At 50.4% G+C, this 26,707-nt stretch overlaps 1 protein-coding gene across 1 annotated transcript; it reads right to left on the minus strand.

Annotated features, from left to right (window-relative positions):
* Window positions 1-754: 754 nt before the first annotated feature.
* UNC45B (unc-45 myosin chaperone B) lies at window positions 755-25,293 on the minus strand. The gene is made up of 20 exons (XM_070394272.1): window positions 25,189-25,293; window positions 24,672-24,839; window positions 24,119-24,155; window positions 22,658-22,833; window positions 21,282-21,371; window positions 20,198-20,365; window positions 19,093-19,261; window positions 15,968-16,138; window positions 14,863-15,034; window positions 14,001-14,301; window positions 12,654-12,748; window positions 12,343-12,484; window positions 12,044-12,184; window positions 9,372-9,499; window positions 8,439-8,505; window positions 7,828-7,941; window positions 7,364-7,479; window positions 6,136-6,253; window positions 3,882-4,037; window positions 755-1,486 (listed from the first exon to the last, which is right to left on the minus strand). Exons 2-20 carry the CDS (start codon window positions 24,837-24,839, stop codon window positions 1,226-1,228), a joined length of 2,790 nt encoding a protein of 929 aa, XP_070250373.1. The 5' UTR covers window positions 25,189-25,293; the 3' UTR covers window positions 755-1,225.
* Between the last annotated feature and the right edge of the window lie 1,414 nt (window positions 25,294-26,707).

Raw genomic sequence — 26,707 nt, forward strand, 5'->3', positions numbered from 1 at the left:
CCCAACGCCTCCAGCCGGGTTTGGGGCTGGAATTGCGGGATCGGTCGCCCCGACTCTCCCGGGGAGCGAGGAGTTGGCAGCGCGGAGTGTCACCGCTTGCTAGAACACCTTCAGGATCAGGCGATGGTGTTTTGGTGAAAGAAAAGGGGAAATGTCCTTTTGATTCACCTGCCCACTGCAGGCTTGCTCACACCCCAGCCTTGTCCAAGACTACCGTTCTCCATGTGTTCATCCTAATTTTATTACCAAGAGTGTTCTCGGTGGAGGCGGGGTGGGGTGACGCCAGGCCAAGGCGGGTGTGAGCGGGGAGCCCTGCCAGTCGCCCCACAGATGGGCACTGGGCCTCGAGTAACTATATAAGCCTGGAGCTACTGTGGACTATCTTCTCTAGCACATGGGGAGAGGCTACCAGAAAATAAGGTCAACCCAGAGGAAAACAAAGCCAAGATATCGGGAGGGAGGATGAAAGAGATAAGACACCCACCTAGAAAATAATGTTGGTGACAGTATTTGAACCCTGGATCTAACACCAGCCCTTTCCCTGGATAGACAAGCTGTATGAGCCAATGAAACTGATTTTCTTAAAGTACTTTGAGTTGATCTCATTTAAATTCATCATGTTCATCTTGCTTGGAAGATTCACCCAAACAAGTTGCAAAAGTTGTGTCACACTGTTGAATCTGAACCATATTTCCATCATAGTTGAGCGATGGGATGGGAGATGGGGCTGGGACAGGGCACTGCAGCTAAAACATACAATTCTAGGCAGCTTTATTCAAACAGTGTGGGAGAGAGAGGAAGAAAAGCAGCACAGATCAACATCCAGATACAATAGCACTAACCTTTATATTCACACACCTATAAGGCCCTACCTTACCACACAACTCCTTTTTCAAAACATAAAGAACTTCAGCCCATTATCCTGGCCTTTGGAATGGGTGCAGAAAGAATTATCCAACCTGTCTTCCAAATTACAGATAAAAATTATTCTAAGAATTTCTATAACATGACAGATACAGGGAGACAGGGAGCAAGAGAGCCAATGGAACAGACACACTTTGGGCGAAGGAGAAGATTTACAACTCAGGGAACAACCAAGTATTTTTTTACATGGAGACTTCATTGTCACTACCATGATCCCTAGATGAACTGACATTCCAAGAATTCCCTGCTCAGGACTCTGCACAATATAGGATCAGCCCCAGCATCCCTGGTGGGCTCCTGGCTAAGACACTGGCTTAATGAAGCCATAATCCATGCACTTGATGAGACATTCCCGGGCTGTCTGAATCACCGCTGCCCTCTTCTCGTCCGGTTCCTGTTTGCCCACCACAGTCAGGATCTCCAGCAGCTCACTCTCCACCAGCTTCTTGGCCAGCTCAGCATCAGCCTGCAGCAGGTTGTAGGCAATGACCAGGCCCCGGTGTTGGACAGCCAGCTGGTCATGCAGGCAAAGCCGTTGTAGGATCTCCAACCACTGAGTTGTCTAGAGCGGGGAAGATGGATAAGGAAGGATTGGAGGAATCAGTGGGTGGACAGAGAGAGGAGATTTTGGACAAGATAAATAGAAGGCACTGGCCAGGCCCAGAATCTGGGCTCCGAAAGGGCAAGTGAGCGGGGACTCTGGTTATGTGTGTATGGGACTCAGAATATGCGTACTTGGGCCCCTTGGGACCAACTGCATGGTACCCATCTTACCAGTACCCGAGCAGTAATTGGAGAACTAGAAGGAATTTGAAATAATCCAATTTCTTTCATTTTAGAAGTGGAGGAACTGAGGTCCAGGGAGGGAAAGTAACTTAGCCATCTATGGTCACACATCGGGAAATAGTAGAAAATAAATATCCACGCATCCATTTCTTTTTTAAGCATCTTAAGAAGCAAAGGGACAGGCTCACTGCATGCCTGAGCAGAATGAGGGTGGAGGGTCTCAAAGAGGAGGATTCTAACGCTGGGCACATGGTCAAGGCCTATTTCTGCTAACCCAGGTGCCCCTTGAGACAGGAGCTCCAGGTATGCACTCCACCAGCCTTGACTTCAACTGGATCAACACTGGGGTTGGAGTGTATCCTCTCCTCCATCCCTCCTCTCTCTCTCTCTCTCTCTCTCTCTCTCTCTTCCTCTCTCTTCCATTCTCAAGTGTGAAGCATCCCAACCATTGTGTACAGGGAAGACAGGACTCTAGATCCCTCTGACAACCCCAGGAGACAGAGATGGAGCTGAGAATAAAACCAGGAGGCTTGGCTCTTAATCATTCAACAGACATACGTGGGAAGCAGAGTAGAATACAGTGGGGCCTTGACTTACGAGTTTAATTTGTTCAATGACGGAGCTCATAACTCAAATTACTCGTATGTCAAATCAAAAAGTGAATGAGTGAGACACGTGATGCTGGGCTGATGTTGTGGCGTTCACTGTGACGTTCGCTGCGCCAACTAGTGGTGGGGTATCTGAAGCTGGCTCGTAACCCGAATTGTAGCTCACAACTCAAAGCAAAAAATCGGCGGAGAGACGGCTCGTATCTCGAAAAACTCGTTAGTCGGGACACTCGTAAGTCAAGGCCCCACTGTAGTTATCAGCATGGGTCTTGGAGTAAAAAAGGCCAGTGTTCAGGTCCCAGCTCAGCCACTTTCCAATGGTATGACCTTGGCTAAGTTATTTAACCTCCGCAAGCCTCAGGAGATGATCCGTGGAAAGAGCTTAGCGTGGGAGCTGGAGCATAGCGAGAACCCAACAAATGAAAGTGGACAGGAATGATGATTTCAGACACTAACCCAAAGATTTCCTCTGTGCTTCCTTGTACCTGTCACCTCACCCTCCATTAGTAAGCAGGAATGCCTTTCTACATACACTGCTCTGAGATGGGGAGAGGACAGGGGGGAGGAAAAGGCAAATTCTTGACTTCCGAGCTTCTAGGTAGACTTTTGCAAACTCTACACCGAGTCTCCTACCACAAAGAAAGGAAAGGAAAGTTCAGCTAGCTGTGGGAGGGTTCGGGGAAAGATTCAATGCTGGTGGACTGACTGATCATGGGCCCAATGTCCATCAGTCCCTGGAATGATCCACTGGGGGTGAAAGGAAGGGTGATGATCCTATTGGGATAGGATCCCAGCAGAAAAAGCTGTTGCCTGGCTCCGCAGGGCATATCCCAGCAGGTGTGAGACTTAGAGAGGCCCAGCATCCAACATGGCCCCAGGATTGTACAAAAGATGGGTCTGGCCAGCTTCAAGGAGTCATCAGGATGCTATTGTGGGGACAGGAAAGCAGCCAATATCTCTGAGCCCCTCAGGAAGAAGGGAGACATGGCCAGGAGTGGGTCAGCAATCCTACAGGATTGCAATTCCTTCCTGACTAACTAGCTGTGTGGCCTTGAGCTACTTTTCTGCACTCAGTTTCCTCATCGGTGAAACAGGGATAATCATCATCACACCCACTGCACAGGGCTTGGGGGAGGATGGAGTGACTTAATAGATATAGACACTGAGAGTAATGCCTGGGGCCCAGTAAGTGGGAGAGTCACAGAGCGCCCTGCAGAGGAGTGTCAGCAGGAGTTGTGTGACCAATTACTTCAGCAGAGGCTGCTTAGGGCTGAAGTTTCACGTGGTCCCCAGGCTGGAAGCACCCCACCCTGATACCGAATCAGAATATCTGGGGAAAGTACTTTAGCCAGCTCACCAGGTGACTCTTGCACACCTTACAGTGAGGAGAAGCTTGCCTTAAGGAAAGTGCTGAAGCCCCCTAGGTGGTAGGAACAGGGGGCCTGGGAGTGTTTCCCATGGAGACAGGCTTTTCCCCAGAGGATCACCCAGGGCAATATGGTCGGGATGAGGAGAGATTCCCTAGAACCCACCCCCTTGCTGGCCTCCAGGGCCCACTCTCACCACTTGGGTCATCTTGAGGCACAGTTTCTTGTGCGCTGCTGTCAGCATGGCCAGGGCCCCTGCGGCTGCATTCTGCAACTTGTCATCATCCTCCCCGCAGAGCAGTACCACCAGCTTCAGCCGGTCATTCCCATCAGCCAGGAATCTCTCCTGTACCTATGGGAGGAAGGTCCATGGCTCAGAAAAAATGCCCTCACCTGCCCAGCCTGGGAGGGAAAGATGCACCTGAAGCCACATTCCCTGGCCCAGGATCTCTGGGAGCTTTCCTTTGAGCAGCTCCCCCATGCCACCTCCCCCTGGAAGTCTTCCCTGATTAGCTGGATGAAGGGGCTACAATCTCCTCCAGCTAAAAGGTTAACGAAAATAAAGGATTCCCCAGATAGCGTGCTCCAGAACCTCCGTTTGCACTCAGCTATTCACCCGGGAAAAGAGGCAGACAGACTCCTCGAGGGTAGATGTTGCCTGAAGAGCTGTGTCTCACTTCCCTTTGGGGGAAGCTTGGAATGTTTCTCTCACAACAGATGGGCCTTCAGGGTCTGCCCTAAAATAAGTTTGCAATCCCTAAAGGCACAGGGGATTGGCAGGAGCAGGGGATGGCTGGGCAATTTACTTGGATTTAAAGAACAGCTGTACTGTCTCCACCAGGTGAGAGCTGAGGCTTTACAAGGATTCAAAAGCAGGAGAGGAGCCTCCTGGGGCCCAGGGCCCTGACAGAGCCCAAGAAACCCCCACCCCCACCCCTTACTCCTCAGCTCTACAGTAATATCTGGTTGGTCAAGTTTAAGGGTATTTTGTTGGGTCGGGTTTCCTAGAAGTGGAACTCCAAAAGGAGTCAAAGGTCACCGCTGCCCAGGTTATGACTCTCCCTGAAGCGGGATCAGTGGTCCTCAGAAGTGACAGTATGGAGAGATGGTCAGTGCGGTCCCCTCTCCTGGGACACAGTTGTGAATGGGAAGTCACTGCCCCAAAAGGGAGAATGTTCCACCACCCCTTGCACCTAGATGCAGTCATAACCAGTTCTCAGCAGTGGGACGTGAGTGGAAGTGATGTGTGTCACTGCTAGGCCGCCATGGCAAAGCACTACGGGTGCCTCTCCCATGGTCTCTGTCCCCATTCACCATCGGAATAGAGACCACTCCCAAGGTGGCAGAGGGGTAGACAGTGCCTGATGATCAGAGAAGCCTGGATCCCTGAGTCACTGCTTGGAAGCGAGCCACCTGATCCAGATGTGAGTGAGAAATTATGTGAGTGAGAGATGAACTATCCTGTTAGGACTGCTGTATACTTTTATTTTGGTTGTTGCTATAGCTAATGCTCCCACAGGGAAGGTTGCTGCCCCTCCCACTATTTCTCCCCTCCCCTTTCCTTGGACACACTCTCTTCTCCCTCATGGCTGCCTGGCCCCCAGCCCAGCCTTAGGCCAGCTCCCTGGCAGGCCCTGGTAGCCTTATATCTTTTGACTTTAACAGGCTTTTATGGGTCAAGTTTTCTTGCTACAACAGTGAGAAGATCCAAGACTTTAAATTGAGGAGAAACAGAGTGTGTCTCACACTAGGCCCTCCGTGAGTGCCCAGGAAGGCCCCTTGGCCTGTCCCCCACATTCACAGGGAACCTCAGATTTACACCCTGTTGTTATCTCTGATGAGGTTATACCTACAGGTACAGCAAAATACTCTAGCAGGACGCCTTAGCTAGTTTGGCTCAGTGGCTAGAGTGTCAGCCTGGGAAGTGAAGGGTCCTGGATTCGATTCCAGTCAAGGGCACATGCCCGGGTTGCGGCTTGATCCCCAGTAGGAGGTGTGCAGGAGGCAGCCGGTCAATGATTCTCTCTCATCATTGATGTTTTTGTATCTCTCTCCCTTCCTCTCTGAAATCAATAAAAAAAATATATTTTAAAAAATACTCTAGCAGGATGGAAAGGAGAAGACATGAATTTATCGTATGGTTATAATTTGTCCCATTGCTGGACCATGAGGTGATTGACGTGTCCTGAATTCATTTTATTATAATAAATCCTGTGATTATTCTGTGAAGAGCACAGATATAGTGAAATGTAGTTTCTATGGAAACGGCAATATTTCATTCATGTTAACATTTAAAATATTCTAAAATCGTAGCTATTTTCACATTTCTTCCATATACAGTCAATGCTACCTTAGTACCATTGTATCAACCCCAGTCACACCCGGCCCTGGCCTATGGCCCGACTCTCCACACCTCGATCACTCCCCGTCCCCATGCCGAGCCCCCTCACCTCCTTGTTCAACACCATGTTGCACATGCACTCGGTGGCCGCCTGCCGCAGCTGGTCGTGATTCTCAAACATGTAGTTCTCGATGTCTGGCAAGGCCCTCTCCTTAAAGATCTTCTGCCTAGGGCGGGAGGAGTGGAGCAAGAGAGGCCACTGAGTTCTCCGCCGTGGACATGTAGGATTCTGGGCCACCTCGGTGCCCTTTCCCCATCCTAGTGGTATCCCTCCCACATCCTCGGCCGGCAGGGTTCCTGTGGCATTGATCCTGCCCCCAGCTCCAGGAGGGGCACCAGCGGGCATCCTGGCCACAGTGACGGGATCCAGGGTGAAAACGTCACTGCAACATGTGCCCTGACTGGGAATAGAACCCGCAACATTTGGTGTACGGGATGACACCAACTGAGCCACCCGGCCAGGGCTGGAGGTTCTTTTGTATTATTGCTGAAGAAGAGAAATTCTCTTTGTCTCTTTCCTGCTGGATGTGAAGATGCTGCCTTGTGACTGAGGGAGAGGGGGAAAGCCCCTCTGAGAGCTAAAACACAGACAGGAGCCCAGCCGGCATGGCTCAGTGGTTGAGTGTTGACCTATGAACCAGGAGGTCACGGTTCGATTCCCAGTCAGAGCACATGCCTGGTTGCGAGCTCGATTCCCAGTGTGGGGTTTGCAGGAGGCAGCCGATCAATGATTCTCTCTCATCATTGATGTTTCTATCTCTCTCTCCCTCTCCCTTCATCCCTGAAATCAATAAAAATATATTTTAAAAAAACAAGTAAACCCACAGACAGGAGAGTACAGAGAACCAGGCCCAGGACAGCTGTGTAACCCCTGCATCAAGTGCACCTGAATCTGAGTCCCCAGACTGTGTTTACGTGAGCCAGTGAATTCCCTTTATGCTCAAACCAGTTGGGGCTGAGTTTCCTGCCACTTGGTACCAAAAGAATCTCAACCCAATACACTGCACCATCCCCTGCCTCTGAGAAGGAATATTCTTCTCCCTCCCATCCTCCTGGGCATCTTTTTACAACGTAAGAAAGAAGTCTTTTCCGTCTCCTCTGGCTTGTATGTTCTCCATGTGGTTTTTCCAAGTTAATTCCAGTCCCTCCAGTTATATGTCTTCCCGCTGCCTTTGAGCCAGCCCTTGGAGGAGAGTTTTCGCACGTGGTATATGTGCAACTCAACCAAACACTCCAGGATGCCTGTCTTCACTCCTGCTCCTCCACACCCCGCTCACCGCAGTTTGTCGCTCCGCCCAGACAGGTTGGTGAGGCCGAGGAGGGCCTCGTAGTTCTGCAGCCCGTCCCTCTGTGTGTCCAGGAGTTTCACAAGGGGCCGCACCACCTCATATACCTGTGGGGGAGGAGGAAAGAGGGGGACCGGTGGAGGCTATGATCCCCCAGTCCCTGACATTTACAGGTACCCAGCTTTAGAATTTCCAAAGCCCTTGTCCACCCATTGGTCTGGTTTGACCTTAATTATGATCCTGAAAGGCAGGATCATTCCCTTTACTTTGCAGATAAGAGGAGTTCCCCAGGGGACAGCCCTGTGAGTCAGGCAGAGCTGGGTCTGGACACCAGGCGTCTCCAATTCATTGCCCTCTCTGTGACAACACCATGGCCCTCCCAAGCCAGGAGCAGGGTCTCCTAGGAGCAGAGGAGACCCTTCCCACTGCGCCATCCCACCCACCCAAGCACCCACCCGCTCCCCGGGGAAGGCGATGTCCGGGTTGGAGACAGCAGCGATCTTTGCCAGGGCATGGGCTGCCTTCACCTTGCCCACATCCGTGCCCTCCAAAGCCAGGGGGACCAGGGCCTGCAAGAAAGGGCATGGTCACTCCTGGGTGACAGGCATCCTGTGACATTCTGCAAAGTGTGTGATTTCCCCCCATTTTACAGATGAGGAAATTGTGGCTCAGGGAGATTAAGTAATCTGCCCAAGGTTATGCAGCTGGCATGGGGACGAACAAGGACTCCATGATGAGTCTTTGGTAGCAGAGTGCACGGTCTTGGTATCTGCACCATGCTTCCTTCCAGTCGCCAGGGAGACAGATGGGATTCCACAGCAAGTCCCATGACACATCGCAGAATCAGGCAGAACTTGGATTGGGGCCATGAGAACAGACAGCACAGTTACCTGAATGACCATATTCCAGGAGGTGGAGTGGGGACAGAGGGTACATTATTCTTGAGTCAGGCATAGAGTATGCATGCATGTGTGTACACACACACACACACACACACACACACACACACACTCCTCCCCAGTAGAGTACCTTTCAGGATGCCAAGAACCTTATCCCACCCAATTACCTTGCCACCACCTTGAGCCACAATGGTGCCTCGGTCCTTCGGGTTGTCACACAGTGCCAGGAATACCCTGTAGAGTAAGGATAAAGGGCATTTAATGTGCCAGCACTCCCCTCCTAGGCATCAGCAGGCCAGCCGGTCAGAGCCAGTGCAGCCCTGGAAAGTGCTGCTGGTGTGCGCGTGCACCCTGGGAAGGTGCTGCCAAGAACATAAGTGGCTGGGGAGGAAGTGAGGCTGCAATGAACCACCTCATCCTCATTTAGGGAGATGACCAATGGCTCCTTGCTGCCTATGAACCAGGAGAAACACCCCAGGACCTCTGTGACCTGCCCTGTCTCCTTCTCTGGTCTTACCCAGCACTACTCACTCCTATGCCCTCCATGCTCCAGACATATTGCAGGAAAACCCCAAATGCACTCATTCTTCCTCTGTCCTTGGTGTCCTTGACTATGCTGTTCCACCCACTTGGAACCCTTCCCTCCCCTGTAGTGGAGTGGCTCCTTTGTTCCTTCAGGGTTCCCTTGAGTTGTCACATCCTCCAGAAAGCCTTCCTGGCTGCCCACCTTCCAGGCTGGCTAGTGAGGTGCCAGTACTCTGCTCCAACCAACACTCTGTCTTTCTCCCATCATGGCACCCATTGCCTTGTATTGTACTGTGAGCCTGGCTGCCTGCCCCACCAGGTTGCACAGACACTGTGCCTTTCATCTCTGAAATAGCAGGTCCCACACAAAACCTGGGAACCAGGCAACCAGACAGTGACCTCTTTCCTCCTGATGCCAACTTCCACTTGTGAGGACCTCCCCGCCACGTCACTTTCAATGCCGATCCCCTTTAGGCTCCTCTCCAGGCCCCCCCAACGGCTCATTCCCTTATTTACTCCCGGCCATTTCTATCTCCCTGCCCAGCCAGGCCCAGCCCTGGCCCCTGCAGCCACACCTGGCCAGCAGCTCTTTGGTCTGGTCGGTGAGGATGGCACTGTCTGCTTTCACCATGCAGGCCAGCGCCGAGATGACGCCAGCCTTCAGGAGCCGCTTCACCCGCATGTCTACGAAGTCCTTCTTGTCCTGGGGAGACAAAAGGGTGGCAATCTGTGTTGGCACTAAGATGGCACATTCCCAACTTCTTGGGGTACTTGAATAATGGTCCCTCCAGGCGTCCATGTCCTCATCCCCAGAACCCATGAATATGTTACCTTACATGGCACACGGGACTTTGCAGATGTGATTAAGTTACGGATCTTGAGCTGGGGAGATAGTCCTAGGTTATCTGGGCAGGCCCAGTATCATCACCGGGGACTTTTAAAAGGGAGGCAGAGGGGCAAAGTAGTAGTGACCGCAGAAGCAAAAGGCTGAAGTAATTCAAGGTCACGAGCCAAGGAAGGTGGCTTTCAGAAGTTGAAAATGACAAGAAAACAGATTGTGTTCTAGAGCCTCCAGAAGGAACCCACCCTACTGATTCCTTGCCCTTGATCCAGTGAAATCGATTGTAGGTTTCAGACCTCCAGAACGGGAGATAATAAATGTGTGTTATTTGGGGCAGTTGTGTTTGTGGGAATTTGTTATAACCATAATGGAAATGAATACGCTCCTCCAGATTCCCTTTGTCCAAACAGCCAAGGGAGTTACAGCATGTTCTGCCAATGTGAACGTCAGAACAACTCCTCCTCTTCCTCTGCCCTCCCCCTCCCAACACAGAGCCTGAGTAGCTGAGAGGGCCAGGAAATCAACCCCAAAGACTCTTCATTCCCAGAGGAGTGAAATGCAAGAACCATGATCCAAAATACCGCATGACTCATATGTTAGTTTTCTTGCAAATGGTTGATTTGTCATCAGGGTATGTGGCAGGTGGGAGGGTAGGGGGATATAGGCAGTTAGACAGACGTGAGCAGAGCAAGGACGATGGGTCAGGTACGGAAGGCCACCAGGGTGGAAAGCCGCAGGTGCCCAGCAATGGACAATCAACTTTCGGCGGAACCTTGCCCCCAGGGTGACTTTTCCTCCCCTGGCATATCACCGGCGTATCGCAGGTCATGAGGCTTGGACCCCTGCCCTTTCCTCCCTAGAGATAACATCTAGGCCTCAGGTGTGTTTCAGCTCCAGGCCCAGATAAGCAGCAAAACCAGCCAGGCTGACATCAGGACCAGCTGCATTGAATAATGACCCCCTGCCCTGCTGCTGGCCAATCAATCCTGAATGGACACACCTGGAAGACTACGGAACGTTCTACTGAGATCTTCTCCTGGGACTCCCCTAAAATCTCCACCCCTAAAACCCTTAGGACGGAGGACCCAGCGCATTCTCCCTTCCAGGAGCAGGCCCAGAGCCTTTCCCTCCCAACCCCACCCCCTCAGCAGGTTCCCATTAGCTTCCTCACTCCCAAGCTCCAAGGCCCTTCCTTTACTTCCATAACTTGTTTCCTAAGCCCATTTCTCCCAGGAATTACTTTTTCTACCTCTGTAATTTACCCAATAAATGTTCTCTTACAGCTTGGGTCTTGCTCTGAATTCTTTCCTAGCCAGAACCCAAATATTGAGGTTGCTGAACCCAGGTTTGTTCTAACCCACCCCTCCCCCCAACCACCACCACCAGTCTGACACATGGTGCCTTTCTGCCGCCTACAATGGGGGATGTAGGCAGGACTGAGAGGGGATATGTCAGACAAAACTGACATAACAATGCATTGGGTTTCGCTAGAAACCCAAAGTCAGCCCCAGGGTTGAGTAGTCTTTACAGATAATCCTCAGAGTAGCTGGGAGAGACTGACAGTCAATTGCTAGAAGCCACCTTTGAGCTTCACAGCAGCAGTATATGCTCTGCACTCTTGCCTGGGTGGAATACTATGCAGCTTTGGAAAATGATTCAGAGAGTGACACAGCCGTGAGAAAGCACAAAGTATTTTCCCAAATTGAGTACAAAGTTATAACTACAGTCTGATTATAACCGTGAAAAGGAAAGAAAAAAGGTGCATAGAAAAAAGCAAACCCTCTGGTAGGTAAAGTAACATACCCAACTAGAGGTGGGGGTCGGGGGAGGGGATGATGTCATTGTGAATGCTTAATTTCTTTTGTCTGCTCTCCACTTTTTTGTGTTGCAACACGGTTATATTTGATCATTTAAAAAAATCTACATTTTTTTCTGGTGGGAAGTAGGATGCATATATATTCATATGCAAACCACAAGCAAAGTATACCATTGTGTGCAGGGAATCAAGGGGGAGAGGGGGAGGACCCCAAGGGAATTTGTGACATCTTGGCTACTGCTGATCCATGTCTCTCCTTCTCTCATTTTTCCTACTTAGCACCCATATCCCTAAATCCAGATATCCCAGAAAATAATTTTTTTGTGTGTTGGGAACATAAAATGCAACTGTCTGATGTCCATCAAATCAACAACATAAATTGCAAAACGTTCGTCGTGGCTGTTTCATTAAAACTGAGAAAAACACGAGCGCCACCTAGTGGGAGAAATGTATCATGATCATCTTCAGTTTGCCTTATGCCAAATTCTCCCAAACACACCCACGCAACACCCTGACATCACCAGCTCTCCTTTCCACCACTCTGGAGGACTGGTGGCACAGACCCCCTCCTGGGCGGTCCCCGTCCCCACCTTGGGGTGCTCCTCGGGCACGTGCTGCTTGGAGAACTTGGCGAGCTGCACGAGCTCCGGGATGACCTCCTTGACATCGTAGCTGTTGGTGCAGTTCACCAGGATGGTGGCCACCGAGTACAGGATGGTCTTGTCAGAGGTCTGGAGGCACCGGGGAGGGGGGTAGGAGGGAGAAGGCAGAAAGAAAACTTCAGAACAACCTTCTGCTTCCAAGAAGGCTCCCTCGCATGGTCCACAAGTTGGTTTGGGCCTGAATCTAATAGATCTCTCCTGAGGCCGGAGGTCAGGGCCCTACTTGCCTTGGCCATCTCAAACATGGCCTGCAGGGCAGGGATGTCCTGGACAAAGTCATCTTTCACATCAGCATCCAGCGTCAGGTAGGCCATTCCCTCCACTGCCCATCGCCGGGTCCGGGTGTCTATGGACGCATTGCACAGCCACCTGGAGTCAGGGAGGGAGAGACGCTGGGGAAGGGCTCCAGGGCTGAGGTCAGGGCGGTGAAGCCATTTCAGGGCAGTGGGTAGCAGGTGGGGCCTTTCCCAATCTGGTGGACGCTAGGGCACCCCCCGGGGCGGAGAGGGCAGGCCTGGGGAAATCAGGACCCCCTTACTTGCGACACTGTTTGGCCAGCTTCTCCGTGGACCCTTCAGCAAACTGCCTGAGACCGTAGTCTGTGCCACCTGCAGAGCCGAGCTTACAGAGTCCCTGTGGAGGAGGGGAGACAGTGGACATCTGGAGGGTCAGAGGCACCAACGCTTGGGGACAATGCCCTGCTCAAACAGGTCCCTGTGGCTGGAACACTTTGCCCCTATTTCTTTGCCTGGATAAACCTCTATTCATACTACAAAACTCAGCTCAGGTGTCACCTCTTCTGAGATGCCTTCCCTGAGGCATCCAGGTGAAGGAAGGGAAAAGCTGGAGGTATATATATACAATTGATTGATTGATTTTAGGGAGAGGGAGAGAAATATCAATGATAAGAGAAAATCATTGATTGGCTGCCTCCTGCACACCCCCTACTGGGGATCAAGCCCACAACCCGGGCATGTGCCCTGACCAGGAATCAAACCGTGATCTCCTGGTTCATGGGTCGATACTCAACCACTGAGTTACACCAGCCAGGCAAGCTGGAGGTTTTTACCCTAACCCCTTTCCTCCACCATTTGACCCCACAGATGTTTTGAATGCAATTTTGAAAAATTAGCACAAGATGATACTAATCCTATCTGAAATTGCAGTGGTGAGACTTGTCAGAACACAGAAACTGGCAGAGAAATCCTATCTTATGGGTAACAAATTCAGATGTACAGAATTTTGCTCAGGAAATTTTGACTGTTTTTAGAGAAAAAAAAGTCTTCCATAAGTGAAAACTCACAGTGCCAGAAGCTAAAATTTGTTTTTTTTTTCTAAATTGATACAAACAAAAGAAGATAAATGATTCAAATCTTCACTATAATTGTTCACGAGGAACAGGTCAATGAAAACAATTTCTGTAAAATGAAGATGGAAAAAATAAAGCAGGTTTGTGCTGTATAGAAACTGATTGATCAAATAAACTGACTTTTTGGAGTTTGCTCTAAAAATATTTGCTGGATAAAACCCATCAGTGTTCGTGCCATTCGGAGGCATGGAGGAGGTGAAAAAGATGAAGGGATTAAGAAAAACAAAAAAATGAAAAAAAATCCACAACCCATAGACAAACAACAGTGTAGTGATTACCAGAGGGGAAGGAGGGTGTGGGGAGGTAGGAAAAGGTAAAAAGAAGAAAGAAAGCGAGGAGGTGTCAGAGGTTAAATGTAGGCCCGCTGTTCTCAATCTATGTTCTCACAGCCTCCTGCACATCACACTGCTCTGCAGGGCCCCATGATGCCCTCGGATGGTGACCTCCTTAAGGACAGGGGCTAAGCCTCATTCATCCCTGGTGCCTGGCATGGTGTCGGGTACCGAGCCCACTTACCACCAGAGTGCGGATCTTGATCTTCTCGTTTTTGGTGGTCTTGTAGATCTGTTTGAGCAGTGACACGCCATTGGTGATGATGAACGTGGCGCGGCTGAGCTTGGTAGAGGCATGGATGAGGGCCTCCACGGCCACCAGCTGGTCTACCTCACGGTCCGAGCCACACAGCGCCACCATCATCTCCATCACTCCTTTCAGCCCCAGCAACTGATTGCCCAGGTCAAAGGGGCCTTGCAGGACTCCCGACACTGTCTGGATGGCAATCACATTCTTGTCCATGTTCTGGGGGTCAAACTTGCCCCTAAAAGAGAAGGCGAGGGTGGCGGAAAGTGTGAGATTTGGGGGCAGACAGAGTTGGATTTGCATCCTGGAGTCACCACGCATATGCTGTGTGACCGTGGGCAAGTCACTGAACCTCTCTGAGTCTCAGCTTCTTGATCTGGAAACTAAGGAGAGTTCTACTACTTCACAGACTTACGATGAGGATACGTGACCTAACGGATGTGTCAGGGGTTGTGTTCCCCAAGAAGCACACTCTGAGACAGGGATTGCCATGTAGGAAGACGTTCACCCAGGGAAGATTAGAGACTTCCCGTCAACAGCCAGCACCAATGTGCCAGGCATGTGAGTGCACCATCTTGGAAGCAGATCTTCCCGCCTCAGTCAAGCCTTCAGATGACTGCAGCCCAGGCCAAGAAAACCCAAAGCCAGAGCCACCCAGTGAGCCATTCCCAAATTGCTTTCTTTTTATAATAAATGGTTGATTATTATTGTTTTAAGCTGCTAAGTTTAGGGGTCATTTGTTACACAGCTATTGATTACTAATACAGAGGCTGACCCATGGGGCCTCCCGGAAACTCACGTGATGTACTCCTCACAGATCTTGCGGAAGTGATCGCGTTCTGGGTCGCAGCGCAGGTCGTCATAGAGCTTGTTGATGAGGATAGAGGCCAGCATGCGGGTGTTGTCGGTCAGGGGCAGGCAGGACGGCAGATCTGGAACCTGCCCCACCACCTTCAGGATCTTCCTGAGGCCTGCAGGACCGATGGCAGCAGCAAGTGTAAGACCCCCGTTGGGCTCTGTCCAGCCCAGTTTGCAAAACATGCAACCTCAACATTGCAGCTTTTCATTAGCACGCCAGGAATTTAAGTCCGTATTATTTTTACCCAAGTGCTATTCATTATGATGCCTAGAACAATACTATGGCTCCCTACCCATCCTACACCATAAACCCTTGGTTGGGCCTAGATCCTCGTGTAGAGGGAAGAGGTCTGCTCTTGGTGCTCAGCCTTTGTAATATATGCAGAGAAGACCAGAACTGGGGCCAAAGTGCTGGGAGTGAGGCTTAAGCACTAGAGTAATTCATTAATGTGCACTTTGCTGAGATCTGTGAAAACCCAACAAGGGAACTGCAATATCAAAGTAGAATGAATTTCAAGCTGGTGAAGCTGACTTGAACCTTTAAGAACAATGAATAGTGTAAATGCCATTAAAAGTGCAAGAGAATTTATTGTAGCAGATTATACAGCCACAATAAAAGACTTCAGTTTAGGAGAAAATAACACCCAGAGCTAACAAATTCCGTGACTATCTTCTAGAACATTCTTCCGAGGCTTGATTTAACGTGCAGGCGATGACATCTCTCCCTTCTAGAAGGCCTTGCCATCCATGAGACTTCAGGAGCGTGACCCTGTGGTTGGTGGAATCCTGTTTGTTCTTTAGCACTTACCCCTGTTTGTCAGGAAACTTCACTCAGATAAGATGTTTTTGGGTGTATTTAGACATTTTCTGGGTATGGCCAGGCCCGTAATTCAGAGACTTGACCTCTACCTTCACCAGCCCGCTAGTGGATCCTAACCTGGCTTTTCCATTGGGATTGAAGACTTCTTCCACGTTCTGCCCAGGGCAAGGTACCCTGGTGCCCATGGGAATGCTGGAGTGAGCCCCAGACCCGCCCACCTCCTCACCGTTGTCCACCACGTAGATGGTGCGTGAGTTGTCGTGAACGGAGAGGTCCTTCCGGGGGACGTTCTTATTGAGCAGGTTCAGGGCCTGGTCCCTGCCCTGACCGGACACCTTCTTACTGACCAGCATGTCGAGCAGGTGACTGGTGATCTGCTTCAGGTCCTTCTTGGTGTCTGAGGGAGGAGAGAACAGGGATAAAGAGAGAGGACCAGGGAGCCTCGGGTATTTAGGACCAGGAATGGAAGAGGCTTCTAGGAGGACTCTGGAAATATCAAATCTACTGCTTCCTGGATATTGGAATTTCCCAGAAGCGTATAGTATTGTCCACCTCAACCCCCCCAAAAAGGAGGGAAATCCCTAGACAACACGTGGGGGTCCTCCAGCCACTCTGCCCGCTGACTTCTACTACAGCCCATTCCATCCTTGAACAGCCGCTTCTTCCTTCCAGGTCATGATTGGCAGGGACCCAGGGATGCTTTGTGTAGTTTTTAATGAACTGACTTAATAAGACGTTTTCCAGAAAGGAAATGTGTACCCCTTACAGACATCTCACTCCCCACAGATTCGGGCAGGCCGGGCGCCCGAATGCAAGCCCCTGCCTGGGGTGCCCGGTCCTCCCTGCCCACTGGGAATCTCAAAAGCCAAATAAATGCCTTTTCCTGCTTTGCCCCGTCTGACCTCTCTGAGAGTTGGAGACTTTTGTTCTCATTCTAGGTTGGAGCCCAAAGGCAGGCAGACAGGGAGGAAGGCTTTCCAAACGATGTCATGTAAATAAATGATGAAGGAATGAGGCTTATCTGGATAGAGAAGGAAGGAAGGAAGTGGACATGATAGCTCATTTGTGGATAGAGATTTGTCACGAGTGTGAGATAACAGACGTACTCTGTAAGGCCGCGGAGAGCAAAATTGGGACCTGAGGTGGGTGGATGCCACAGGGACATAGATTTGAAATCAATATATAAAATATTTCAGCAGATAGCTAATAGCTCACTACCTCGCCAGGAAGTGGTGTCCCCCAGTAAGCTGCACCTGTCATTATTCATGCTCTTGGGGAGTCCCCTCCCACACTGGGCCTGGGCTGATCATGTGACTGACAGCACACCCAGAGGCTTAAAAACCACTTGCACACCGGGGCTTGTCCATTTAGAATCCAGCTGCCATGTTACATAAAAATCCAAGCTGGCCCAGCTGGCCTGGCTCAGTGGTTGAGCCTCGACCTATGAACCAGGAAGTCACCGTTCTATTCCGATCAGGGCACATGCCTAGATTGCAGGCTCGATCCCCAGTAGGAGGCCTGCTAGAGGCAGCCCATCGATGATTCTCTCATCATTGATGTTTCTATCTCTCTCTCCCTCTCCCTTCACCCTGAAATCAATAAAAATACGTTTTTTTAAAAAATCCAAGCTGCCCACTAGCGAGGCCACAAGGAGTAAAACCAAGATGCCCTGGCCAGCATCTCCAGGTAACCACCACCCATACGAGTGAGGCCCATTTGGACCCTCCAGCCATTGTAGTGCAAAAAGGAACCTGACTTGCTGACCATCACAACAGTAAGTCCGAACCATATCAAGAATCCAGGACTCCAAAAGTTAATAGTATTAACCCACAAAGAGCTCTTATGAATCAATAAGAAAGCACTGATGTTCCAGTAGAAAAAAATAAGCACCGGTATGAACCAACCACTCAAAGACAAAGGCATCCAAATGGCTAATAAAGATAAAGAAAATGATTAATCGCACTAGATCATTTTTGCCTGCTGAAAAGGAGAATCTATTTAAGAATGATAGTATTCAGATCTGGTGAGAATGATTTGAGACTGGAACTCAACGTCACTTGGTGACAATGAGTACAAGTGGATGTACCCTCTCAGGAGGGAACTTGAAAGTAGATGGAGAAAGAGCATCCGTTATGTTCATAGCCTTTGACCTCGTACTCCCATTTCTCAGAACCTGTGCCAAGGAAATAACTACAAGTACAAATATATATTTATGTAAAGAATGGCAGCTGGCATGTTTCACAAGTATGCAATTAGAAACCATTGAAATCTCCAATAATATGAAGCTGCCTGACAAATCACGATACAGCCATACAATTAAATATAATGAAATTATCCAAAATCACGTTCTCTTTGAGTGACCCTGCTTCTGTGACCTTCCCAGGCAGGGCAGGGACTTCTAAAATGATGCCTCGGACCTGGGTGTGCAGGAAGGAGCAGGAGTCTGTACGTGCATGTATGTAGGAATGAAACAAATGTAAAATTAATATGATAAAATGATCAAAGTCAAAAGGAACCCTTTTAAAGACTACTAAGTGGTATGCAATACTAACATAATGTTCAGTGAAGAAAAGACACAAAACTATCCATAGCCAAATTCCAATTTTGTTAAATAGATATTTTTATGGATGGATCCAAAAAAAGGTTATCAAGAGGGGTAATTACAGATGAGGTGTTTTTTTTTCATTTTTACATATTTCTAAATTTTTCCAAATTTCTCAATGAGCCTCTGTTACTTTTTAAAATTGTGGTAAAGTATACACAAAATAAACATCATTTTAATCGTTTTTAAGCACAGAGTTCAGTGGCATTAAGTACATGCAACCATCACCACCATCCATCCCCAAGACTTTTTCATCTTGCAAAACTGAAACTCTGTACCCGTTAAATAACTGCTCATTTCCCCCTACCCCATCCCTGGCCACCACCATTCTACTTTCTGTATCTAAGAGTATGACAATTTCAGAAGCTGCATCTCTATGCAATCATACCATATCTGTCTTTTTGAGACTGGCTTATGTCACTTAGCCTAAAGTCCGCAGGTTCATCCATGCTGTATCATGTGTTACAATTTCCTTCCTTTTTAAAGCTGAGTAAATATTCCATTGTGTGTGTATATATATATTTTTTGTTGTTGTTCATCCATTCATCTGTCGACGGACACTCGATTTGCTTCTACCTTTAAGTTATTGTCCGTAATGCTGCTATGCATCTGTTACTTTTATCATCGGAAAATACTATATGAAAATAACACCAGACAGCCTCCACATAGAGGAAATTCCCAGGCTGAGGTGGTAGCAGACTCTCCCTTGCCCCCAACCTCCGGAACCAAAACTGAAGCCTGTCTCCTACCTAGAACCAGGGCCTCCTCCTTCCCGGGATGCTCCCGCTTGTCCTCCCCGGACAGAGAGTCGATGATGGCCTGGAGCAGGTTGCAGACGGCCAGGGACATCTCCTCGTTCTCCACCGCCATGAGGCTGCAGATTCGGTCTATCCGGACTGCATGGAGCAGCACCGTGGCCTGGACCCCCACAAACCACAGTCAGTCGTGCCGGTTCGGGGGTGGGAGGTAACCACCCTGTGCAGTAGGGAAATGAGCCCGTGCCTCCTGGTCCAGGGTCTGGGGATGCCCTGACACAAGCCATGCCCCTTGCCAGAGGTTCAGAGCCACTGGCCACATGGAGTCACTGAGCACGTGTCCTGGGGCCGTTCACGTTGAGAGAGAGGTGCTATGAGTGTAAAGTATACACTAGATTTTGAAGATGTAGCATGAAAAAGTGTAAGCTGTCATAGCCTTTGCATTCAGCTCCTCCTCTCAGATGACTTTCAATAGCCTTATGTGCACATAGACCAGTGGTCGGCAAACTCATTCGTCAACAGAGCCAAATATCAACAGTACAACGATTGAAATTTCTTTTGAGAGCCACATTTTTTAAACTTAAACTCTATAGGTAGGTACATTGTTATTAACTTAATTAGGGTACTCCTAAGCTGGCCTTTGCTAAAAACGTCCTCAATCTGATTGAGGTACGTTCGCTGAGGTCGACCCCTTCCAACTCTCCCATCCACACTCGTCTTGTATAATTGTTTCGTCTATTTCCTTTCAGAAAACTGACTTCTGCACATGGGCCATGAAGTTTCCATTGCACTGTACGTGCGCGCCCGCACATGGTATTTTGTGGAAGAGCCACACTCAAGGGGCCAAAGAGCCGCATGTGGCTCGCGAGCCGGTTTGCTGACCACTGACATAGACCCATTTCCAGCTCTGAGGAAAACAGAGGAGCAATCTCTGTTGAATCCGGGACCATACAACCAAAGTTGGAGGGGACACTTCAGGTTGTGTATCAGGGTCCATTTATGCCAGCCACACCCTGCCCACATGTCACCCTTCCAGGTCCTTGTCCGGGCAGCCATTCATGCCAAGTGCCCAGACCTGTGCCTACGCCCAGGCCCTCACCCGAGCTCGGTGGCCACTGCACATGCCCGACAGGGTCCGCACTGCAGCCAGCACCAGCTCAGGCCTCTTCGTGTCAATGAGCTGCAGAAGCAGGGCCACTCCGTTGTTCTGGAAGATCCTTTCAGCCCCTGCTTCTTCACGACCCAGTACAATGAGGTTGTTGGCAGCCTGAAAGAGGAAAGAGAAAGTGACGGTCAGGAGGAAGGTTTGGCTGTGGCGGCCTTAGCCCTGGGCCAAATGCAGGGTCTGGTTCAAGAACTGAGTCTTCAAAACATCTTTATATTCTTTCTCCCTATAATCTTACTCCTGGAAAATTAGCCCAAGAATATCATTCAAAAGAAAGACACAGTAACTTGCATAAAGACCAACTTGATGAACTATATTGCAATCATTAAGGACATAAATAAAAAGACTACCAAGCAACTTGTAAAAAAAAAAAATGCTTAGCAGAATCAGAAACATAGATTCAACTCTAATTGCACTAATGTTAAAATAAAACTAGCCAGTTTGGCTCAGTGGACAGAGTGTCAGCCCGTGGACTGAAGGGTCCCAGGTTCAATTCCAGTCAAGGGCACATGCCTCGGTTACAGCCTCAATCCCCAGCCCTGGTCAGGATGCATATGGGAGGCAACCAATCGATGTGTCTCTCTCACATCCATGTTTCTCTCTCTGTGTGTCTCTCTCTCTCCCTTCAACTCTAAAAATCAATGGAAAAATATCCTCAGGTGAGGATTAACAAAAATAAATAAATAAATCCTCCTATATAATAAAAGGCTAATATGCAAATTATCCCCTCAGGAGTTCAACCAACTGGGAGTTCAACCGCTCACTATGACGTGCACTGACCACCGGGGGCGGCACGGAACGCAGGAAGGCCCCAGCCAGCAGCTGGCAGCCGGCAGCCGGGGGAAGGAAGGCCATGATCGGCCCTGATTGCCAGCCAGGCCTAGGGATCCTACCCATGCAAGAATTTCATGCACCGGGCCTCTGGTAAATAAATAAATAACAAAACATTTCTGCTTATGGATAAGGACTTTAAAAAGGTAGAGAAGTGTTAAATTAATTAAATAAGGCCAGCGCTCACCTTCTCCAGCCTATCAGCTTCACTCTTTTCGTCCAGGAGGATCTCAAACATATTCTGTACCCTCGAGTCTGTGGAGAACTGCACGCGCAGCTGAGGAAGGAAACAGGCGGAGGTCCGTATTTCAGTCCGCTCCACGTGAAGTTCCTCTCAGTGAATATTAGGGCACCTACTCTGGGCCCCCCCGCACTGTCATTCATTCATTTATTCATTCATTCAACCGACGTTTACTGAACAACTACTACATGCCAGATGCTGTTGCAGGTGCTCAGATGCCAGGGATAGAATGGTGAACAGAAGCAAGTCTTTGCCCCACAAAGCTTACAATCCAGTTACATCCACTGTCCCATTTGGTCATCACACATCTTGGAAGGCAAGGTATCATCACCCCAACTTTGGAGTCTAGTAAACGGTTAGCTATTAGACATTTCAATATGGGCTCAAACAGAAATATGCCTCCAGGATCAGGAACCTGAAGCAGTTTCAAAGTAGCTCCTCAAGCAATTGACACCATTATGTGTAGATGCCTCATCCCTCACAATCCCAACCCCACCCCCAGTGCCCTGAGGCTTTCATAAAATGACCAAACTGATCATCTTCCCCATCTCACCAGCTCCTTCTGTACCTCCCACTACTTTGTTGTGCTGGTCCACACGCCCTCCTATTTCCATCCGGGCCTGCAGGGCAGGGAGGGTCTCTCACGCACGCCCTTTCTTTGGTCACTCCTTAGTTGTATTTCCTCAGCTCTGCGTCCACATTCTGGACAATGGACCCACCATGGGGCCCCACCATGGGGTTGCCCCAGGCACATAGGAGTTACTGAGTCCGGGAGCCAGGAGCTGAGTGATCCGTTATCCTCCTGCTCCTACAGAGGAGAAACTAACACCCCAAGAGGTCCCTCAGAAAATTGGTAGCTAAGGCAGGACTAGGGTGCAGGAGCTCTCATCTCTGGTCCAAGTTCTCCTCACTTCACTCCATTTTCCTAGAAAAGATTTCCTATTCCTACTGGCTCCTGACTCTACTCTATCTGCCACCAATTACGCCATCCCCCCCCCCACCCCCCCACCCCTGATTCCTAGGTATCTCATGCTGCCTTTATCCTCCTAGAAACAGGGGAAGAGTTGCAGTTATACTGTTGCAATTTTAAAAAACAACAAGTAAAAGACCCATGTTCTAGTTGTGCTGGCTCGAACCCTTAAACAAGCATCCCAGCACCTCTGGTCACTCACACATGGGGCAGCTGTTCAGCTGCTCGGTGGTACCCGCTTGTGCCACGTGTTCACAAGGACTAGCCTTGCCCTGATGTCCTGCTTCTCTAACATGCCCCTGCCAGGAATGGGGGGAGGTAGCCAAGACTTGTGGGCAGAGGTCTGGCTCACCTTCTCCTGAATGCTAGTATTGAGCCTCCTCAGTGTCTCCTGGAAGTTCTGGTTCCGTGGCTCAAGGGTGGCACAGCGCTGCACGTCCTTGAAGGCCTGGTCCAACTTCCCCAGGTGCTCCAGTGCCTGGCATCGCCGGTACAGGGCCTTGATGTCCGAGGAGTTGATGTCAATGGCTGGGGAGGGTGACAGGCAGGGTCTTAGGGGGCCAGGCTACAGACGGCCTTTCTTCCTCCCCTGCCATTGCCCCCAATCTCTTCCTTTGAGATTACCTACCCAGATAGACGATTGGCCCAGAGCTCCCCTTTGTTCAGGAGAGAGTGAAAATCATAGTCTCAAGGCTGGAAGGAAGTTTGAGGGTCATCCTGCCCAACTCCTGATGCTCCAGAATCTGCTACGTGACGATCCCTGCCAAGCGTTCATCCAACTGGTGCTTGCATCCCTCAAGCACTGGGGAGCTTTCTCCTTCTCCAGGCAGCCCGGCAGCTCCACCATCAAGCCCTTCCCTTTTCCTCCCTGAAATCCATCTCTCTGTAACTTGGCCCTTCTATCCTACATTCAGCCCTGGAACCCCCGAGATGAAACCCAATCTCTCTTCCTCATGACAGCATTTGCTTTTTAGGGGTCTGAAGGCAGCGCTCCGTCCCACCTGGGAGTTGCCTTCTCTGAGCTAAATATTGCCACTCCCCTTGACTGCTCTTCACAGGATGTTTCCAGTCCCCTCTCCAGCTGGTTCCCGACCTTCTGAACTCACTCCAGGCTACCTGTTTCCCCTAAAAGAACGGTAACCGGGTCAAAACCCAACACAGACCTGAGGCCAAGAGATCATGCCCTTCAGCCAATGTTGACTTCTGTTTATTTTTTTATGTTTATTTCACCTAGTGGTCGTGGCACAGGCCAGGGCCTCCCTCTTCCCCAGAGGAAGCCTGGCTCCCACGGTGGCGAGGACTGGGCTGATGGGCCCGGTTCTGGGGTCCCCCATGGCAATATCCTAATTTTCAACAAACGGGGTGTATGCCACACCATGAAAAAGATTTCCAAAAGCATCTCTTAAGAAAAGAAACCACTGCACCGTATTTAACATGCAACCCCATTTGCAAAAATGTGACTTAGACATAGATGGCACATATGAAGCCCCGTCTACAAGGCCTATGATGACGCTTAGACAATTTGTAATTCCTTGGAGCAGGGGTCCTCAAACTTTTTAAACAGGGGGCCAGTTCACTGTCCCTCAGACCGTTGGAGGGCCAGACTATCGTTTAAAAAAAAAACTATGAACAAATTCCTATGCACACTGCGCATATCTTATTTTGAAGTAAAAAAACAAAACAGGAACAAATACAATATTTGTATTTGCATGTGGCCCGCGGGCCGTAGTTTGAGGACCCCTGCCTTGGAGTGTCAAGAGCCTCTTAGACAAAACAGAGGGGTGTGGGGTCAGGGCCAAGGGGGGTGGCTCACCTCTGGAGGCATCTGAAGCCGCCTGAGCATAGCTCTCCTGAGAAAAAGAAGGAAGAGACTTGGTTAATGTGGGCCCAATGCAGAGACAGCCTGAGAGGGTCTCCACGGGAAGGCGGGGAGGGGGGGCAGTTGCTGGGAGCTTCCGGCTGTCAGAGGCCTCAGGAAGGGCCCCTCGCTGGTTGTGGAAAAGTGGGTGAACTTTGGCATCAGGCAAACTCGGGTTTGAATTCGGGCTCTGCTACTAACTCCCTGGGAAATCTTCAGCAAGTTACTAAACCCTCTGAGCCTTGAGATTTTTATTTACAGTGTGGGCAGCTGCCTCACGGGCTGTTGTTAAGATACCATAGAATAACATATGGAGAGCCCCTGGCTGGTTCGGATCTGGGGGAATTGCTGTCTCCCGGAGGAGTGGGTCAGGCCGGTAGGTCTAGGAAAGCAGTGAGAGGTGCCCCTCTCCAACCTGAAGGGCCCAGGTGAGAGGGCTGGGATGATGGAGGATGGATAATGCCTGCATCCCAGCCCCCGCCATCAGGCCCCCGCCCCGGCTCCGCACCGTTTTCAGGCCACAGGCCGCCCGGTTCCGATAGAGCGTGGCCAGCAGGGCCTTGTCCTTGGTCAGCTTCAGGGCCTGGCTGTAGCTCTTGGTCGCGGCCTTGTAGTCCTGGAGCTGGAAGTGCCTGTTCCCTTCCTCCTTCAGCTGCACAGCTTCTATCTCCGCCATCTGTCAGGATAAGACGACTCTGTGTGGCCAGCTACTCACCCCGGACCCAGGGCTGGACTCCTGGCTTGAGGTCTGGAGCTCCAGGGTCCCCTCCCACCAGGACGGAAGGTGAGGATTCTGCCTGGAAGAGACCTACGCCCAGCACCCTGAGGCCACTGCCCAGAAGAACTTTACAGCGTCTGCTTGGAGCATGGGCCGCGATGGGAGGGATCTCAGCAGCCCTGTGCCTCCCTCCCAGCTGGGCAGGTGAAGTCACCACCACAAAGGCCTGAACTCTCACTGCAGACCCTAAAGGTTCGTGCCAGCCCCCCTCTCCCTCCCAGGCCCGGGAACAGTTCGACTGGCTCACTTTCTCCTAAGGACACACGCTGCTCCTCTGAGCTCCGCTGTGAGCCCCCAGCCAGTCAGCCTCGGTCTGCCCCTCCCAGGAGACTTTATCGCCCCTGCCAGTGGCTCCAGACCATATTTGGACACTGGGGCAGGTGCCCCTGGAGCCTGTCATTGATACTCAGGGCCCTCCCCGTCCCCAGACTGGACAGTCAGTACCACGTGGAGGTGGGAGCTGACTAACGGTGGCCCCAGCACCTTGCTCAGGGGCTGTCCTGGGGGCTCGGCACTCATACCCCAAAGAGTGAGAGAAAAATCCAGAAGGTACGGGAACCCCCCCCCCCCCCCCCCCCCCCCGGCAGATCTGCTTCTCTAGGCACAGCTCTGATGCCCCTTCTCCACCTCCATCCCAAATCAACAACCTCTCCTCCCTCCCCCAACCACAGCTATTTTGGGAGCAGAGTGACAGCTGAGGGGCTGACAGACGTGGAAGCACAGGGCAGCTGCCCAGGTCCCGGAGGAACTGGAGGCTTCCAGAAATGCCCTCTGGAGGGAGGAGGGAAGAAAAGGCAGGAAAGTTCCTTCCCCTGTTCCGCTTGTCCACAACTTTCCTACCCTCTGGCATTCACTTGTTGAAAATGCCCTTGCTTTACAGAAAGACCAGCAGACTTGTTCACTCCCTTGAATGTAAGTGGGTTCTGAGGGAAGGGGAGGTGGGGGAGGTAGAAGAAGGTGAAGAGAAGATAAATGGCAATGGAAGGAGACTTGACTTGGGGTGGTAAACACACAATACAATATACACAGATGATGTAGTATAGAATTGCATACCTGAAACCTCTATCATTGTATTATCCAATGCCATCCCAATCCTATATAATAAAAGGCTAATATGCAAATCCACCGAACGGGGGAAGGACCAGTCGCTATGACACACACTGACCACCAGGGGGCAGATGCTCAATGCAGGAGCTGCTCCCTGGTGGTCAGTGCGCTCCCACAGGGGGAGCACTGCTCAGCCAGAAGCCGGGCTCATGTTTGGCCAGCGTGGTGGTGGTAGCGGGAGCTTCTCCTGCCTCCATAGCAGCACTAAGGAACGGGCCTAAGCTGGCAGTCGGACATCCCCCAAGGGCTCCTGGATTGTGAGAGGGCGCAGGCCAGGCTGAAGGACATCCCCCCCCCCCCCCAAGTGCACAAATTTTGTGCACCAGGCCTCTAGTAAATACAATAAAAAAGTAAGTGGGTTCTGTTTTTTATTGTTGACACTATTACAGATGTCCGTAACACCCCCTCACTCCCCTTTTAGCCTCTTTGGGTTCTGTTTTGATCTGCAAGTCTTCCCATGTTCCTCCTCTTTTGTAGTGAGTGAATATACTCAGCCTGCCTCTCCTGTCTGACTGGGAATTCCCTGAGGATGGGCTCTGTATATCCCTCATCAGACTGCAATCCTCCCCTAGGGCAAGAGCTGGGTCAGCCTGGGAATTCCCAGAGACCAAGGACTGTACCCCTTATCCTACTGTACCCCCTCTCCCTCATCAGAAAGG

The sequence above is a fragment of the Myotis yumanensis genome, unplaced genomic scaffold, assembly GCF_028538775.1.
Source record: "Myotis yumanensis isolate MYYU_CA2020_CCGP unplaced genomic scaffold, mMyoYum1.0.hap1 SCAF_16, whole genome shotgun sequence".
NCBI lineage: Eukaryota > Metazoa > Chordata > Mammalia > Chiroptera > Vespertilionidae > Myotis > Myotis yumanensis.